Here is a 20149-nt window from a genome sequence, read left to right as displayed (position 1 = left end):
ACAAAGTAACCAACACAGAAAAAAACAAGAAAAAATAACATGAGGTCAATATATGTAGGAATTATATTCTTAATTTTATTCATTTCATCATTGTGCAAGAATGCACAAAATATATGATACAATGTAAAAAAAACATTTTTTCGAAATTCATTAAATGATCACCATTACAACTACATAACCTTAAGAATACACACATTTTGTTAAAAGGAATTAAGATAACTATTTTCACTTTTAAGTTCTATTGCACTATTTTGACTTAATAATCAAAATACATGTAGACACATTTGCATGTTTTTCTTCACATGTATTTGTTAACCCTAAAACTGCCGACATTTTCCGCGACCATTTCGTTGTGCAAAATTTTTCGACCGCACCACTCGCTGACTTTTTACTTTGAATTCTTTGGGTCTTGAAGACCCCAAATTGCTCTAAAACATGATTTTGTGTACAAAGTCAATGTAAATTGAATTTTCTCAACTTGTAAAGATATGATTATTTTTACTTTCATCCGATGAAATTAGTTTATTTTAGCATAATTATGCTTCAAAAAGGTTCTGCTATATATGGCAAAAAAAAGGTTAAAACACAAAATACAAAAAAAATACATAAATTCATTTTCAAACCAGAATTCGTTTCATTTGTACTAATTGTTAGCAAATTATGATTTACACATAAATTAGCATAATTAATTCATATAAACAAAAATCTTAGTATTTCTGAAAAGCCCGGTCTGTAGGGTTGAATTAAAGTTATGATTAATGGTGTAGTGGTTCTGTCTCTCACCTTTTAATCTGAGGATTGTGGTTTGATACTGATTTCAAGCATTTCCATCAGCAAGAAAGTTTTCCACATTGGGGAAAAAATTATACAGGGACCTGGGGCGATTTTGCTAAAAGTGCTAAGAGTCCTAGAAAATCTGCATTAATTGCTATGTTAAAGCTTATCAAATGTTGCAGATTCAGGCAGTAGGTTGCGTAAAGCATTTCTTGAATGCCCTTATTGGGTGGCTCTGAGATGACCAGGGTAGTAGTATCACGCATGAATAGGCCTTGTATTATTTTGGTAAAATTTGACTCCAATAAATGGATGGCGCATCATAATGATAGAGAACTTCACAATATACCATAAAAAAAGCCACAGAAAATCCTAATTCACTGCCATTTTAAAGATTATCAAACTTTACATATTTAGGCAGTAGGTTGTCAGAAGTAACCGTGATATTTTTTTTTGGGGGGGGGCTGCTGTTATTGGAATGTGTTCTTAAAAAGAACATTAGTTCAACAAAAAGTGTGGGATGATGAGCATTATCTTTATATACATGTACTTATTCTTTTAGATAGTATTCTGCTTAAAAAAATAAATAAAAAAATCAATGGATATATAATATATCTATAAAGTAAAATGTCGGTGATCAACTTGGATTTGGAATTTTCATCATGCTGAAATCAAACAGAATTCTCATTGGCAAGACTTGATTTCACTCAAATATATAACAAAAGATGACTGATAAAAATATATCAGGCTAGAAATGTCACTAAAAACAAGTAATCAATATCTCTATGGCCTACTTGAAAGATGGAAACTGCATTTTTCTCTGATTTAATCGCATAGATGTAATGTTACCATAGCAATGAAGTATTAAACCAACACATTAAAAAAATGTGAGGTGTGCATCTTAAATTCAGAACTACATTGTAACTGACCTGCATGCCAAGTCTTGTAAGCATTTGAATAAAAATACACATACACATATTTCATTCTGCAAGTTTTGCAACTGACTGACTGACCACTTGTCAACTTACATGTGTGTCCAACATAAGTTTACAATCTTTCAAAAATATGCAGGTTTAAACTACTTCCTGTCCTTAACTTTTAGGTCTGAAAGTTCAAATGGAATGATACATTCAAGTTTATTTATCTGAATTCATTTTCCTTATCTTTTTTCAAATTGCTTATCTCATTTTTTTGTCTTAAATTCAATCAGGCTACAAGTTTCCAGATAAGGCATTTCAATTCTGAATATCATCAGTTGCTTTTCTTTTGGATATCATTGCATTACTAATTAAAATGACAATCATGATTTCTCCCTGATTTTTTTTTTATCTAGATTGTAAAATTTTTTAATTTCTTTTTAAGTTTCATCATGGTTGAGAGGATAACACTACCATTAAGAAATCTTCATAATTGATATTAATACTTCCGGTCATCTGAGTATCCCTCTGCCTGAAAGCAGCGGTCAAGCTGTTTAGAACAGCACACATCTTGATGTAAGTGTCCAGTCCGATCTGCTTATGGTGGACAGTGTCGTATTTGTTGACCACCATCTGGCTGAATGCCGGTGATAGACGGTAGCCCATCTGATTAAGGGCTGCATTTGGAAGATAGAATACAAGGGGAAAGTATTATATGATGTCAAAGAACTTAAGAGATTTCACTTCATTTTTCCAACTACCTTGTGAATATTGTGTAAACAATTACAATGCCTGCTAATGAGTGTTTGCATCTAAAAAAGATACAACAATACTAATCCACTGAGAAGTATTTGGTCATCAAGGCTTGAAAGAGAAGAGAATGAAGCTGGACAATGTTGATTGAATAACTGTAGATGGGCTGAGGTAACCTTGTACATGTAGTTACTGTTTATACCAGACAGTCTATACAATCACCTGCCTTCCATTAATTCTTTCATTGATCCAGTGTGAAAATGGAACAATACATTATCCTGCATTCATTAAGGGAATCGTCTTCCTTTCACAACTTACATGCAGCTTTAATCATTATTTACTTGCTCCAACCCATCAATTAGATGGGTCTTTAATAGTGACATCCTGTTATTGATTATTCTATTTGTGAATAACAAAATATCCAGGTAGTATCATCCAATCATTATAATACAACATAGTATTTCAATACCACTATCATTACGTCAAACCCTCGTTGCTGAGTTCGCCGCACCAGCTAATGGTCTTGCTAAGGTCCTATACCCCGATAACAAAATCCTCGTTGGAGGAACCAAGATATTTCATTTCCAAGCCCTATCAACCCTGAATCGCACGATAATCCCTCTTATGTAACATTTCTCCTTCGCAGGCGCAAGCCCGAGGGTTAGACCATTAACAACAGCTCTGCCTGTAGTACGCATTTTCGAATTCAATTATTGTATTTGATATTTAATCAAGTTTTCAAAGGCATATTGTACTTTGAAATTCAATGTTAATGTGTTTTCAATTTCGAACGAAGAAAATCGGCCCAGAAAAAAAAGGAACTGTTAAAGAGAATGAAAATGATTGCATGCGCTGGTGGGCCGCAGAGTTTGATTGAATCATCACGCTGTGTATGCAATAAAAAAAAGAAAGAAAGAATTAAAGAAACAAATATAAACGTAAATAAGGAAAAGTAAGAGGAAACACAGAAACGTAAAAGGAGATAGGGAGAGAGACAAAAAGAGAGAGGATCCATGATATTTCATTTCCAAGCGCTATCACCGTGGCGCTGTATCGCTGATAATCCCTCTTATCAGGCAAGCTGAGGGTAGACCATAAACAACAGCTGATATTACATAAGAGCAGCTCTACCTGTAGTAGGCCTTTCGGAATTAAATTATTTTATTCAATATTTAATCAAGTTTTCAAAGGCATATTGTATTTTGAAATCCAATGTTATTCTGTTTTCAGTTTCGAATGAAGAAAATCAGCCCCAAAATAAGGAAACTATTAAAGAGAAATAAAAATGACTGCATGCGATGGCGAGCGAGTTTGCTTGAATCGGCGCAATGCGTATATAATTGCAGTTTAGTTTTTTTTTTACCCATCGAGGTCAAAAAACACATGTTTAGATACTTAAATAACTGGCCCGGGGTGATTGAGGTTTTCCATGGTTCGTAATCGGGGTTTGCCTTCTCCAATGACGGTTCTGCGTCATGGTCCAGAATTGTACTGGAAATTATTGCCATGACATTTAAAGTTCATTAGCAGTTCACTCCACACCGATTACATAACCTACCTCAAAATATATCAAAATTTACCATTGAGTGTTGCACAGTCCTTCCAGGTCAATGACAGAAAATTGCCAATTAAACTGACTGGAGTCAGTTTTAGAGATCCTTTTAGGGATCTGGAGGATAATCCTTTTGTCACTGACTTTCAACAGATTAAACTGTGTTTCAAATTTTCAATGCAATAAAACATCAAACACTAGCCCAAAGTGTGTACCTCCTTAAAATTTTGTTTGAAAATCAGCTGAGTTGGATGGCAACTTTTTTTATAAACAAGGTCTGTGACAGCGATTACTCAAATCCATGGTTCTGTAGCAAGAATCTTGTTATTGTAAGTTCATAATTCACAGTAGCCAAGTAGCCATTATTGTAGCCTTGATTTTGATTGGCTGTTGAGGTAATTGCAATTGATGACATCATTGTAGCGTTTCCATTCAATGGTAATTAAAATGAAATGGGACCCTGTATAACATATAATGCAGTAAATTCGGACAGCCACAAATAGGAAGAAATATTCCAGAATTGTTTGAAATAATCAAGCTGTCGTGCATTTGCTATGTAATAACACAATTCATCTTTATATATAACATTTGAATATATATATGTACATTTAATTTGAGATGAGAAAACAAGGGTATAGAAATCCCATTTTCTCTAATTATGACAGGAATGTTGCTATAGTGTATAGCATATTAGGAGAGTTTAGCAGGGAGGTGCTTCATAAGCTGTTCGAAAGTTATGAGTGACTTTACGAATAACTGGTAATCCTTTCTTAGAAGCTTAATCAACACCCAGGAGAATTTGGTTTACCACAAGAAAGGATCACCAGTTGTTTGTAAAATTGCTCATAATTTACGAACGCCTTTGTTAAACACCCACCACAGATGGTTTGATTGAACAGCCTGCATACCTGTGTTGAGTTCACTAGCATCAATGCCCCCAGACCTGTCTCTGTCAAAGCCATCAAAGACCTGCTTCCATTGCTGAATATAATTCCACAATTGGGAGAACTCGCTGGCATCTATTGTGCCACTCTTATCTTTATCAAACATTCCTGTTGAATACAAAGTGAAATAAAAACTAGAGAGTGAACATTATAAGGATAAGTGAAGTGAGGGAAGGAAAGGAAATTATTACATCAGAAAAGTATAATAAAAGACATAAACATCCATGTATATTTTCATGTTAATTTTCTTGAATTTCACAGATGGATTCTTGCCAAAAAACAACTTCATTAGCTTCAATAGTGTGTCTATTCATGGCAGTGAAAAGGAATAATAAATTTGAACCACAATCAAGGACTTCCAAATCTCTTATGAAATCACAGAAAAATAATCTGTACGTTCTGTACATTCATTGTATGATGCAGTAACTGCATTCAATGTCAAATCTGCTGATTCAGTTGCTTATGACACTATCACTAATACTATGAGTGTAGTGTCATAAGCAAAGTACTAGACTAGAAAACTTCACACAAAATGAGATTATTTCACCTTAAAATTGAAATTTACAAAAGAGTACTCACCAATCATGTACTTGCAGGTGGCCTCATCAAACTTTGACCAGTTAGAGTTGGTGAGGGCCTGCTGGAGTTCCTTGGAATCAATCTTGCCAGTGTTGTCCTGGTCTACGGCCACAAACCAAGAGTAGATGTCTGGGCTCATTCCAGGGGGCATGCCCTGTGGCTGGCCAGGTGCTGGTGGTGCACCAGCTGCCCCGTAACCTGCATAAAACATATTTGGTGGTGGTGATTGCTAAGAAAGCTTGTAAGCAAGCACCCAAAGTACTGATGGCTTAAGGTCCTCTCAGAGGGACCTGGTAATGAGGAATTAAGTGCCTTACCAAAGGGTACTAGTGCATCAAGTGGGAATAGAACTCAAGTCACCGGGATCCGAAACCCCCGCCCTACTGACCGAGCTACATTATGTAGGCCTACAAGAATTTTAATAATCTATGAATGCATTAGTTGTGAATTGATAATCTTCTTATCAGAATAACATGTTAAATGCAGAAGTCATTGACATCTTTCTTGCTGTTCAAAAGTTTGGCTTGTAAAGATGTGTAATATAACGTCGACTATTTCACTTATTTCTGAGAAAAAACAAAATCAAAATAAAACTAGGAATTTCATTTCATTGAATACTCTGCATACTGCCCTAGGTCCATGCATGCAGCACTTTTCTGTGCAACTATAATCAAAACCACTTGCACAATGAACAAAAAATTGAGGGGGTCAGGGGTGGCATATGGGGCAAAATTTCTAGTGAGCAAAAAAGGTTCACCCTTTTTACAGCCCACTGAATCAGAACATCGGAAATGTTCCGTTCAAGTCATAAAACTGTCAATACCATATTCTAAAAATATCTCTGCATCATTGACAAGCAGTCCATGTCAATCATTAACTTTGATCAAATATACTCAGACATAATGCTTTTGCTGGCAGCAATTATGCTGAAAGAGGGCACGTAATAACTTACTCATATGGGGACTCATATCCTGAGTCAATATCCATATAGGTTTGCCAAAGCTCATTTCCATACTCAGAGATGGAAATAAAGTATGAAGTAATTTAAAATAACAAAATTCAATTTCCTTTAAAAATGAAATGGTGTGTTAAAATCACAATACTTAAATATGTGTACTGTATACTTATACTATTAAAAACATGTATATACATGTACATGTATAAAAGCATGATGAACTATACTGATGAGATTGCATGAATAAAATGTATCATTCGAATCAGATAAAATTAATGAACATGTAAATTATACAGTGATGAATGAAAATACACAAATATCTTTATTTATAGGGGAGAGTGGGGGTAGATAAGGCCACCTTTTTCATATTTCCAATCATATCTTTTTAATGCATAGCAGTAGAAACATGATTAGATGTCTAATACAAGGTCTACAGTAGACCTGCATTGTCCAATAGAAATACATGTATGAGATCTAATCAATCTCATGTTTGCATATTAATAAGCATTAAATATTGTTGTCAGGGGGGGGGGGGAGGCCTTACTTGCCCCATCGAAGTGAGGCAAATGAGGCCCCTTGATTAAAAACTATTTTGTGTAGCTATATTCCAAGTAATAATAGTTCAGTTGGTTTGGTACAATCACTGAACATTGAAGTACGGTAACAATCACATATTTCATTATTTTCCCAAAGGACCCCATTTAAGGATCTATTTATCAACCCTATCTAATATTATGGGAAAAAAAAATTATTGCCGGATTGAGTTTTCAACAGACATACATGTACTTTATATTATTATGTTTCTACATGTTCTATTGGAAATGGACACTTTTAGTGTACTGCAAGTGTGGATATGTGAAGCCATGATTTTGTTACATACATGTAGCATTTATTTTGGGTATTTTACGCCTTCTTCCATATACAAAATTTACATATTGCATTTTACTTTACATCCATTGTTTATTCATATTATTGATTTGTACATTCTGTATCCAAATAGATGAAATGTTAATCAGAAGAAAATAAATGTTAATTCAACTAAATTGAATAGGATTTCCTCATTTTTAAACCAACTTATGCCTACTAACCTGGTTGTTGTCCATACGGCCCTGGGTTGTATCCCTGGGGTGGTGCCTGGCCCGGAGCTGTAGGCGGAGCCTGGGGTTGGTAGCCTTGGGGAGGAGCTTGCTGTGGGAAACCTTGCTGTGGCTGTCCTGGATAGCCCTGGCCTCCAGGAGGTGGAGCCTGCCCCTGGTATCCTTGTCCTGGAGCACCAGTAGGAGGAGGCCCATACGCCCTAGCATATTGGGCTAAAGGGTTCTGTGAAAATATGACCAAAAAGGTTGATGGTTAGACCTAGCAAGGCTAGTTCAGTTCCCAATCCCCTGTAATTTCCCCTGTAACACACGCGTGACCAAAAAAACGCGTTTCAGTTTTGGACTATTCTCTACTCCCTCCATTGGCTTCAGGTTCATAATAGAATTATTTTCAAGCTCCTTCTCCTTGTCTATAAAATCATCCATGGTCTCGCCCCATCCTACCTTCAAAATCTTATCTCTCTCTGTCACTCATCCTCTGCAACTCAACGTCTCCGATCTTCTTCTACTGCTCACCTTCGACTATCTCTAGGACCCCGCACTTTTACCCGTTATGGCGATCGTGCTTTTTCTGCTCTTGCCCCTAAACTCTGGAACAATCTCCCCATCTCCATCCGTAATGCATCCACTGTCGAATCTTTCAAAACACTCCTCAAATCTTACCTCATTAAGCAGTCCTCTTAATTCCATATCCTGTTCTCTTTCACTGTATTTTGCTACCTCTTTTTTCTCTTTCCAATGCGCTTAGAAACTGTTGTATTAAGCGCTATATAAATGTTAATTATTATTATTATATTATTACGCACGTGGACTCGTTAAGGGTATCAAAAAACACAGATTTTCAAGAAAAAGGGTGGTTTTGAAAGACTGGTCAATGGTCAATCGCGGGGTCCAACGTATTTAGGGTATGTTTTTTCCCCAAAGCTTTTTTTTTAAGACTAGCCAAACGTGTTTAGGGTATGTTTTTTTCCCCCAAGCTTTTTCCCCGAGGTCATATTTTGGCGACAACTTGTTTAGGGGTCAAAATGTGTAAATAAGGCCCGCGAAAAACTTGTTTAGGGGGTTATTTTGCACACAGAGAAAATCTTGTTTGGGGGTGTTTGGAAATTCCTTGGTCACGCGTGTGTACAGCAATATATTTGACCGGTCCCCACGGGTGTATTTCAAACGATTTCAGACGATTAGAGGAAATACATTCAAGAAGTTTGTTATTCTAAATATTATGACATTTATGAATATTGGAAAATTATTTGATATTTACCAACTGTTTTCTTTGCATCGCACTTGCCGCATACCCCTCCACGAAAAACAATTATTTTTGTGCGTGACAACTTAAATCATGATTCCGGACGCACGCTAGAGGGGTGAAGATATTCTTTATTAATAATGATATAATAATGTCAAAATAATAATTAATAACAATATAACAATGATATATCATATCATGCATAAATTTTAAGTTTTTGTTTGCTTTTTTCATATCAAATCTGAGCAGATGTTGGTAGTAAATCTGTGTTTGGTAACTAATTTAATTTTTTTTTTTCTTTTTAACTGCATGTTTGATGGCACTTTCCAATATTAAGCTTGTTCGTATCGTGACGCTCATCAAGTTTTATCGATGCACTGTCAATCGTCGATGGCTCTAATCACGGTAAACCTCACGCACGGCCGGGTAACTTGAGACTCTCGTCGACGATCACCCACAATACACCACACCTCAACATTCAATCAAAGCAGCGGACAAGAATGAAATTTGGCAAATCAGGCCCCTATATTTCCGTCAGAAAATATATCAATTGCTATAAATGCAAAACTATGACTGATAATTGAAGCATTTTCTGTCATTTTAGAGATAAATAAGATAAAGTTGGATTTTTTGCCTTGTTTTTGCAATCTTGTTCTATGTATCAATTGCTCTGTGAAACTGAACTGCAGAAGTCCTACGGTACGAAATAGTTTTCGTATGCAGTACTAATACGCGCGTCTGGAATCATGTTAGTGTCCGGTTATACAATATAGGTGACTATACATAGTCCATAGACCGGGCCCAAGACGCCATACTTTAATAATAAAATAATAATTGGGGAGACTGGGGTTAGTTGGAACATTTTTGACAAAAATGGCTGTAAAATCCAAATAGATTTTATTTGAGAAACAATCAATACATCAGCTTGAAGCATATATCTAAGGGCTTCAAATGTACCCCATAAAATCATTAACTCTATGACGGTTACTGAAAAAAATCCACCTTGAACAAGACCATCGCAAGCGTTCCAACTTACCCCATATATGGGTTAAGTTGAAACATGGTATGGGGTAAGTTGGAACACTGCATGGTCAATTACGAATTATACTTAAACTAAGTACTTACAACCGTAATATTACATGGTTTTAGCATATTTGCTTTATTTTTTTCAAGTTCAAAATATTTTAAAGTGGATTTGTTGAACTTTATGTTTTCTGTTATTCAGCCACTCACGCAAGCCAACTGTGTAGTAGAATTCCGCGTATTTGTGTGCGTTTGATTTTACATGCAATTATTAAGTGAACTATCAGCAATTTCATGTACTTCTGCATCAAATTTACATGACAAAAATTAATTGTTTATATTTTTTATGAATAAATTATGCAAATAAGCATATGAAATTTGCCCTAAATTTTTTTTTTTAGTGTTTTTGCCTTTAACTCTATTTAGTAAGCTAGTAGAATGCTAATCTTTGGTGAGATAATCAATTTTTACCTTTATAACAAATATCCACAAAAAATTGCAAAAAATATAATTTCTTATGTATTTTTTGTTTTTTAAATTTGTATTCTTTGTTTTTTATTGTTTTTCCGATGAACTTTGTCGGGGACTCTTTTGCGATCATAAATAGCATAAAATAAATCCATTTGAACCAACAAAAGTAAAAATAATCATATATAATAAGAATACACGAAAATAAGGTACCTGCAAAATCAAAATTAGCGAGCGCGCAGCGCGAGCAGAAAATGTTAATATTCAGACCACAAAACTTACATTTTTACAGAGCACTTTTTAAAAATCAATTTGTAAATCACACAAAATAATGAAAGTTCAATTTCCGAGGTGAAACATGTTTTGTATATTGACGTCCAAACTTGATATTTAGCTCCATATTGAACAAGATATGAAAATCACCCAACGGGTAATGCGAGCGCGAGCGAAAATTTTATATAGTGACATGAAAGATTATTTTCATTTTGTAAGTCATCCCCTGATCTTATTTTATTAACTCGTCTTCCTCCTCTTCTTTTTTTCTCCTCTCTTTTCCCTCTTTTTTTTTTCTTTCTTTCCTTATATAGCACCCCCCCCCCTGGATCTGCCTATGAAGGTGGTCACTGAAGTCTGGGTTTTCAAACTCAGTGGGAGAGAATTCCACAGGCTAGGCCCTGCATGAGCAAAGGCCTGTTCCCTGCATCAGTGCATGATTTCTTAGCAATTAGGGCATAACTTGAATCTGTAAGAGATTAGAATAATGTAAATTAGATGAGGATCGTAAATATCTTGAGGGTTGGTATAATGTAGTTTAAACTCAGAGTATTGTAAGTTGTAACTGGGGGAAGTTCCATTGACGATATGAAAAATCAAAAGAAGGATTTTAAAGACTTACCCTTGTAGTCAGTTCCTTAGACCCCCCATTTCAGAGTTTCGTGAGGCACACCCCCCCATACTTGAGTGCCAGCCCCCCCCCCCCCCCCCCCCCCCCCCCGGTCCATAGATCGACCTCCATATACGACTGACTTTGTGGCTCACATGTCAAATTAATGTGTGTCTGGGACTATTAGTCTGCTGTGTCACTGTGCGCATCTGGCACTACATTACAATTTGTCATAACTTTATTAGATCTACAACGATTTGTCTAAATAGGTAATTTGACAATACATACGTGTCCTTGATTTCCACCTGGATAAGCCATGAATGATCTTAACGATGGTGAACAAATAAAATAAATATCGACGAATGCGGTCAGGGTCTGCACACTCGCTGAATGAGTCTTAGATTTAGAAGTTAGATGATGATGCTGATAGAGCTAGCTAGAGCTAACGTTAGATCGTGCGATGCGATCGATGCCGAGCTGTTGCGAGCTTGCGCTGCTGAGCAGGGCTCTGCGCTGGCTCTGCGGCAAGCTCTGCGGCATACAGGGCTGCGGTTAGCATCGGCTACCAAGGTCGACGTCCGATTGTCACGCTGGAATCAAGAATAACACTGAGCTTATAGAATTAGAACCGACCACGCCCACAAATTCGGACATGATTGTGTTGTGATGTTTTGAATGACGATTGGTCAAAAGTTTTGAGGAGAGGTTTAGTTGCGGGGTGAAAGTGTAATTTTTGATATTGCGGCAATGGCTTGATCGTTGAAGATGTACCCCCTATACATTTAGCCCAATACTGTATTAAATTCATCCAGAGTAATCTCTGAAATTTTGATCTAATCTACTTCTCTGCAACTATACTGCTTGGTCTTTACTACGCTTGATCTAATACCCGGATCTAATACCCATTTTTATAACGCCGAGGTATAATTTTACCAAATGAAAATTTAGTTCATAAACATTTCAGCTAACAGCTGATATGGTTATACCCTGGGTAAATAAGAGTTATCACCATCATCACCATCATCTTCATCGCCGTCATCATCAGCATCGTCATTGTTTTTTTTTTTTGTAATGGTTTTTAGCCTTTATTCAGATAATATCACATTTTTCATACATATAAGGGTATAAATAAAATATACAAAAAAGTGAAGTACATGTATACAGCAAGATAACAAATGAAATATTATACATTATGATAAAACTTTTTTGAACAAAGATTATCACAACCCATAATAAAAAGAAAACAGTTATTTTCACTTGTATTTCATGTGTAATAATGCGGTATTGTATGATGAAAAAAATCCAAACATAAAGACTTTTTAAGTTGTGAGCAAATAATGAAATTGATATACATAATAATTTGTTTAATAAAGATGCTAATAGGCTATCCCATAATGAAAAATATATATATTTATATCTCCATATTTTGTAAGACAATACAATGTAAGTTTTTACGTTTATACTTAGAACTTAGAACGTTTATACTCACAAAACAACAACAAAACAAAGAAACAAAAAATGTGAAGGGAGAGCAGCCAAACTCCTTTATCTTTTACCCATAATGGCATTACGATATATTTTATAATATTAAATTACTATTATTCCAATACCATATCATAAATCATTGTATACATAATAAGCTTTGTAGGAAGATAATCGTATATTGATTTTATATATAGGCCCTATATATATTTAAATTGATGGGTAAGGATCAGTGGGAGAAAGAGTTTGAAGAAAGAAGAAGAAAAAAAAATTAACACTAGAGTGTAATTGACTCAAACCGACAACTGGGAAAATTTTTCCCATTTTGTATGGTGTAGAGTCAATTTTATCCTTTCTTTTTGCCTTTACATATTCAATCTGTTTTGACCTTTTAATGGCACTGCATATTTCTTTACATGTACGGATCCTTCCCAGTTTACTGTTATTGTAAATCATATATTTGACCACAATTATTACATGATTTAATAGAGCATTGTGTTTTATATTGTCTCTAACACCAAGTAATACTTCAAGCCATTGTATATCAAGGAATTTAAACAACATGTAATTTGTTTCCTATTTCAGTCCAAATCTTAGACACTTCAGCACATTTATAAAAGACATGATAATATGTTTCTATCTCTTCTACAGAAAGAGCAAGTATTGGAATGTATTATACGAAACTGGAAAGGTTTGTCATTACAAAATATGATGCTATGTAAAAGTTTGTATTGAAATTCTTTTAACTTCCAGTCTAATGTGGAGACTCGAGGGATAGAAAAACAAGTTGCAATTACCGACTTATTGACAAGTTTAAAGCTGATACATCTGGATGTTTAAAAGCGAATGAATCTTGTATTGTATCAATAAATATATTACAGATCATTTAGGACGACACAGAGGTAGAGAAAAGCAAATTCTTGTTAATATCAAAATAGATGTTAGAAAAATCAATATTGTCGTGCCATGTGTCATCTCTCCGATGATATTCTCCGATTCTTCAATTTAATTGGCATCCATGGTTATACAATTCGTTAAGAGAAAATAAATCATTTACATTTAAATCTTTTCCAAAGAAAAAATCTCCTGTTCTCATTTTGCCACCTGTGTCAACATTGTGTTTAACTTGAAAAATGTTAGCCTTACATAATTTTTCATTAAAAGGAAAGGTACTACCTTTGATTAAGGTATTGTTAAAAAAATTATTTGGTTTTCACTATGCATTTCTCTGATAATAAATTCCCTTTATTTTAAATAATTCCAAATATCCAAAAATTCCAAGTAGAGGTTAGATGCATTGATGTTGAAAGCTCTGGGATTGTAATTACAAAGAAATATTAAACTCTCTCCTATAGATCTGAATACATGTTGGAAAATTTGTTTCCATTTCGTTTCCTTATTTCCACCAGAAGTCTTTTTTATCCACATAACACGCTGAGCACAAACCATGTAGTTAAAATTTAACATTTTCAAACCTCCTGCATCATTATTGGTGTTAAGAATGTTCCTTTTTATTTTATCATTACCATTCCAAAGGAAATTAAAACAGATTCTTTGAACACCCATTGTGGTACAAACATTATGGAAGATACATGTAACAATTTTGATATTCCAAAGGCTGTAATTAACTGGATTTTCCCAAATAGGGTTAAATCTCGTTGCTTCCACCATCCTAACAATCGTTTTATTTTCAGTATTCAGTATTACTTTATAATTCTTTTTCTTCTTTAATGTTTATATCAAGAGAAAAGTATATCCCAAGCACCTTTACAATGGGAACCAGTTTTCCTAATGAAATATCGGGCAAGCTATCACTATTTTTATATCATAATATGAGTCATGTCCCTATTAATTTTCAATCCAGAAATATGGTAGAATGAAATCAATATTTTATCTAATGTTTCTATATCGTTTGTATCATTTAAAAAAATTGAACAATCGTCTTCATACATTACTATCGTTATTTCTATGTCACCTATTGAAATACCTTTTAAAGTTTGCTAATTTCGAACAGCCACTGCAAAATTTTCTATAATTAATAAAATAAAATATATGGAGAAAGGGGATCCCTCTGTCTTACTCCCCTACCTATATAAAAAAACTGTAGAAAATCCTCCATTCATAATACAACTGACTGCATTATTGCATATTACTTCTATCCATCTACAAAAATATACACCAAAGCCATACTTTTTCATTAGGTACTATATGAATGTGAAACCAGTTGTTTCCCTTCATCGGGTGCCGCGGTCGAGTGGTTTAAGGCGCCTCGTTGCAGCGGCGTAACAGGTGCCTGTTATCAGAGGGGGGAGGGGGCAGAGCCAAATATTTCCTAGTAATTCCGTCTAGAATTAGTGGCATAACTAGGATTTCAGAAGTTAGGGGGCAGTAGTGAGCACGGGAAGCGCGTTCCGGGGGGGGGTGCAGAAGCGCAGAAGACGGTCCGACGTTCTTTTCAATAATATTGTTCCTTATCTGCTCTCGCTCATCTTAATACGTCCTCTAGCTGCCTGTTATCGGAGGGGGGGGGGCAGAACAAAAATCCCGGTAACTAAGTCCAGAATCAGTGGATTTGCTAGGATTAGGCATTAGGCAACGTGACTTTATACTGTAAGTAGCGGAACCCCAACCCCCCCCCCCCTGTACAGAGAGCCGTTTCGTGCCCTCAGTAAGTGTTTCGCAAATTCAAATTCAAAAGTTTGATATAAAATCCTGACATTGAAGTATCATCATCAAAAACAAAGAAACATAAGAAAAAAATATATATAACATAATATAGTAACAACGAGGAATTAACAAAATACAAACAAAGAAAAAAATACCAATCGTGTGTAAAATGTTAAATGCGAGATACATAATTTTTTATCAATGCATAAATATACACACACATACATATTATACCTAAACATTATACACCCATACCTATACAAAATACATAAACATAATATTATCTTTTTCTTTCAAGCATCCTCAGTCTCTCCACGTACATGTAACTTATTCCTATATCACATATTATTTTTGCTGATATCCATGTCATTGCTACCTAATATTAACTGGAATTTGTTTTTGTTAGTTTAATATTCTCATAAAATCCGGCAGCACCTCCTTTAACTTGTTAAATAATTTATTTCGGGGTTCTCCGAGGGCCTTACAGTGTACAGTGAAATGGTATTCATCCTCTACATAAGTCGAACAAACAGGGCATATTCTATCGTTTACAGCAATCCTAATATATATCTACCTTGTTCTATCATAAGTTTACTATTGCTTATTCTTAACTTAACTGCGTCTTTTCAATATCTAATAGTAGGTAATTTTTAATCTTATAATCTTTTTTTCAATGTTTTATAGGTTCTTATAGTTTATTGCATTGGTCATGGGAATGTTAGGTGTTATCGTTGAGACTGTTTTTCCATGATAACAGGCAGAGAATGTAAGAGGAGCGGGAGCAGACAAGGAACAATTCGAAGAAAACATCGGAGATTCCGTGCTAATTTGCGCGGGAGGGGGAAAACTCCCCCTTATATAGGGAGCGCCTTTGGCGCGCTCATTAATAAGTGTTTCGCCCAAAAGGTTTCGCCACTTCGCGTACGTGCTCACTACCGCCCCCTAAAATGAAATCCTTCTGGAATTTAATAGTTACCGGGAAATATTTTGGATCTACCCCCCCCCCCCCCCCTGAAAACAGGCAGAGGATGTATTAAGATGAGCGGGAGCAGACAAGAACGATTCACAGGTACGTCGGAGCTTCCATGCTTCTCGCGGGGGACACTCCCCCTCCCTGCACCCCCAATGGAGCGTGCTTCCCGTAATCACCTCCGCCCCTAAACTGAAATCCTAGCTATGTCACTAATTCTAGACGGAGTTACCGGGAAATACTTGGCTCTGCCCCCTCCCCCCTCTGATAACAGGCATACGCCGCTGCAATGAGGCGCCCTAAGCCACTCGGCACCTGATAAAGTGAAAAACAAGTTGGTCTCGCGGACCTTCGGTCTCGAGGGCCTTCGGTCACGTGGTCGGACCCCGTGAAACCGTATCAAAAGCTTTCTCAAAATCAACTGCAACTAAATAACCTCGTATATCATACTCTTTTGTACAAAATATGACATCACTGCTCCCCAATATTCTTATCTGGGAGATACCCTACTTGATCCACATGTATCACTTCTCCTAATACAAGTTTTATTCTCTCAGCCAAGACTTTAGATAAAAGTTTATAGTCAACATTGAGAAGGGTGATTGGTCTGTAATTTTGAATATATAAAGCATCTTAATCATCTTTCTTAATCAACGTTATTACTCTTTGTCTTTGTGTGGGTGACCATTCTCAAAAGAGGCATTGAAAGAGTCTAGAACCAGATGCCAAATATAAGGCCAAAAAGTACGATAAAATTTAACTGTCAAACCATCATTCCCAGGTGATTTATTTAAAGGCATTTTATTCAATATTGATATACATTTTAACATCACAAGATTTCTTACTATCCTCATTTATGTTTAGGTGAGACATTACAAAAAAAGATCATCTGTCTCATTTATTTTTTCTTGTTGTGAGTAGATTGATAAAAATTCTTTATTTCTTTCAAAATTTGTTTCGGATTGTTAGTGCCAATATATATAGGGCCTTGATCAAACTGATATAGCGCCATCTCTTGTTCAAAATTAAAGAGGGGCGAACTGAACTATACACAACAAAAAAGTAAGTCCCCCCTAAATCAAATTGCTGTAACTTTTGAACATAATTATTTTGAGATATGATATTTCGTAGTTGGATTCCTACACTCATTAAGCAACTCCTGGGGAAAAATGAGTTTGATCGGTTGGGTCATGCATGAGTAAATAAAGATTGAATTAAAAATGACCATTTTTGAAAGTCACAAGAGTCGTTTTTTCAGATTGTGCAAATACCAAGTTGGGCAAAAGTTGTTTTTAGGTGGATTTTATGGTGTTAATGCTGTTTTACTATATACCATCATTTAGCCACTCCACACACAATTTTGATATCGTATGTTTATGGTTGAGTGAGCACAATGTATTGCAGGGGCCGCGGAAGCGGGGGGGGGGGGGGAGGGGTTCAGCCCCCCACTTTTTTCCAAAAGCATGTACAAAATGTAAAAATGACCATACGATTGTGATTTTTTGCATGGTCAGTCCCCCCCCCCCACTTTGAAAACCGTTCCGCGACCCCTGTATTGTGACATATCATCATAGGGGTTTATGATCATTATTGTTAGATCATGTTAAAATTTGAAAATGTTGGTGGCTCCCCCGATTATAGGCCCCTCTCCCATTTTAAAATTCTGGATAAATTAAACTGATCCTGAGAAATTGCTAGGAAAAGAATACATTTATCATTTATGCGGTATAAAGAGTATTCATTCCTAATATTTCGAATGTGCTCGCTCAACCATGAAAATTTTAAAAGTTCGGAAAGTGTGTGGTGATAGAAATGATGGATGATAAAAACAACAGCAATTAAAGTTACATTTGAAACCGAATTTTCCCCCAATATTCACTTTATTACCCTTTAAAATGAGTCTGTGACATTGAAAATACCCCTTTTCCCACTTTGATGCGTGCTCACTCATCCATGAATAAACAAATCGATTTCATTTTTGCACAGAATTCTGCCCATAGGTTGATAAACATTACTGCCTGCCAAATGACATTGCTAAAGACAGCCTTGAAAAAAAAGTTCCACCATATTGAATAAGGGGTTACTTATTCTTAAACATGTGCACCCATATGAGAGAGGAAGTCAAAATTTTAACAAATGTGCAATGAAGGGTTGTTTCATGGACGGATTTTGTTACTTCTGCCAACAATTATTTCATGAAACTTTGCAAATGGCTTCAGAGTAACACTATCCAAAAGGCGCGCACACCAAAATAACCATTCGATACGGCACAGAGTGAGGCCAAGGCCTTGAACTTTCTTCTCATTTGCATAATTTTCGAATATTGTGTGCTCACTGATGCATTAAACATCGGGATTTTCATAAAAATCAAATCAAATGAACTATGCGAGGAGGTTTGCGACAGATATCCATAGTTACAAATTGCATTTTTTCCAATAACGTAAAAAAAGAGCTAATCACATTCCACATGTTCATTCAAGCGTGAATGTTTAATTAAACGCCTGTGAATCATTGAAGCATGTAAATTGGTCATGAACATAACGAAAAAGTTGAGAAAATATCATTTTCAGTTACCAAAATGAAACAATACTTGCCTATGATATTTGAAAATCGTGTTTTTTGTTTTCAATAAATGTTCATTGAACCGTGAAACGATGAATATTGTTGAAGATACTCCTCCCAAAATTAACTGTCATCATATTCGATCATTTTTTTAATAGAAATGTGTAAAAAATCAAATTATAACAAATTTGGACTTGTTTATTCAACCGTGAAATTTAGCCAAAAAAGTTGTATTGTCTTTTAGAAAGTACCTTTTACAAGCCTTCTGACTATTTTTCATGATGAGAATGTGGAATTAGTTCCAATAAAATGGAATCAAAGTCATGATATTTGGCTTGTGACTTTTGAAAAGTGACATTTTTGCCTTCTGACGGTGCTCACTGAAACATGACGTAAAATACGTCCGTAACATTTACTCAGAGGGTAGCTTATAAAATTACCTATACGCTCATGTAAAAATGTATAAAAACTCGCATTGGTTCGGAAATTATTGATGTTTGTTTAAGGGGGGACTTACTTTTTTTGTGTGTATATAAAGACATTATGTCAAAGTTTATACACTACTCAAAAAAAGTTAAGGACCACTTTTTAAAACGTACATAAAGATTTTATACAAGGTGTTTTATTTCTGGAAATACCTCAGTACAACTGTCCTAAATGTCCTTAAAGAAGAATGAAACCCTTGAAACTAGCTGAATCCATATCAAAGAGAAAAATCAAAGAAACATATTGTTGAAAGTTTGAGGAAGATTGAATGAATAATAAGAAAGTTATGAGCATTTGAATATTGAGATCACTAGTGCCATGTAGATCCTCCCATCGGCAATGCGACCAAGATCTGTGATATCACACACGTACAACTCCCTCATTACTTTAGTACTTATTTCACTTATATTCTCACTTTTATAGAGTCTATCACAAGGTTAGGTGTTTTCTTTATGAGATGACAAGTACAGAGGTTTCACAACATTATATCGTTGATGAATCGTTTGTCATTTGATTAGAATGAGCAAAAAAGAGATGTTTTGGGGTATATTTTCAGTGTCCGAATGGGAGAGTTGTACGTGTGTGACATCACAGATCTTGGTCGCATTGCCAATGGGAGGATCTCCATAGCATTAGTGATCTCGACATTCAAATACTCATAACTCTTTTATTGCTAGTCCTATTTTACTCAAAGTTTTGTTGATCTTATTCTTTGATTTTTCTGCTTTCACAAAAGCTAACTTGCTCCAAGAGTTTCATTCTCCTTTAAACACGCTGTAATCAATTTCACG

At 35.4% G+C, this 20149-nt stretch overlaps 1 protein-coding gene across 1 annotated transcript; it reads right to left on the bottom strand.

Annotated features, from left to right (window-relative positions):
- Positions 1 to 46: 46 nt before the first annotated feature.
- On the bottom strand, positions 47 to 11783 carry LOC135155093 (peflin-like). The gene is made up of 5 exons (XM_064103715.1): positions 11480 to 11783; positions 7563 to 7794; positions 5520 to 5717; positions 4905 to 5048; positions 47 to 2368 (listed from the first exon to the last, which is right to left on the bottom strand). Exons 1-5 carry the CDS (start codon positions 11507 to 11509, stop codon positions 2142 to 2144), a joined length of 831 nt encoding a protein of 276 aa, XP_063959785.1. The 5' UTR covers positions 11510 to 11783; the 3' UTR covers positions 47 to 2141.
- Between the last annotated feature and the right edge of the window lie 8366 nt (positions 11784 to 20149).

This window comes from Lytechinus pictus, chromosome 1, assembly GCF_037042905.1.
Source record: "Lytechinus pictus isolate F3 Inbred chromosome 1, Lp3.0, whole genome shotgun sequence".
In the NCBI taxonomy this organism is placed as follows: Eukaryota; Metazoa; Echinodermata; class Echinoidea; order Temnopleuroida; family Toxopneustidae; genus Lytechinus; species Lytechinus pictus.
Note: the sequence above shows the minus strand (reverse complement) of the source record. Positions and strands in the feature narration are given on the sequence as shown.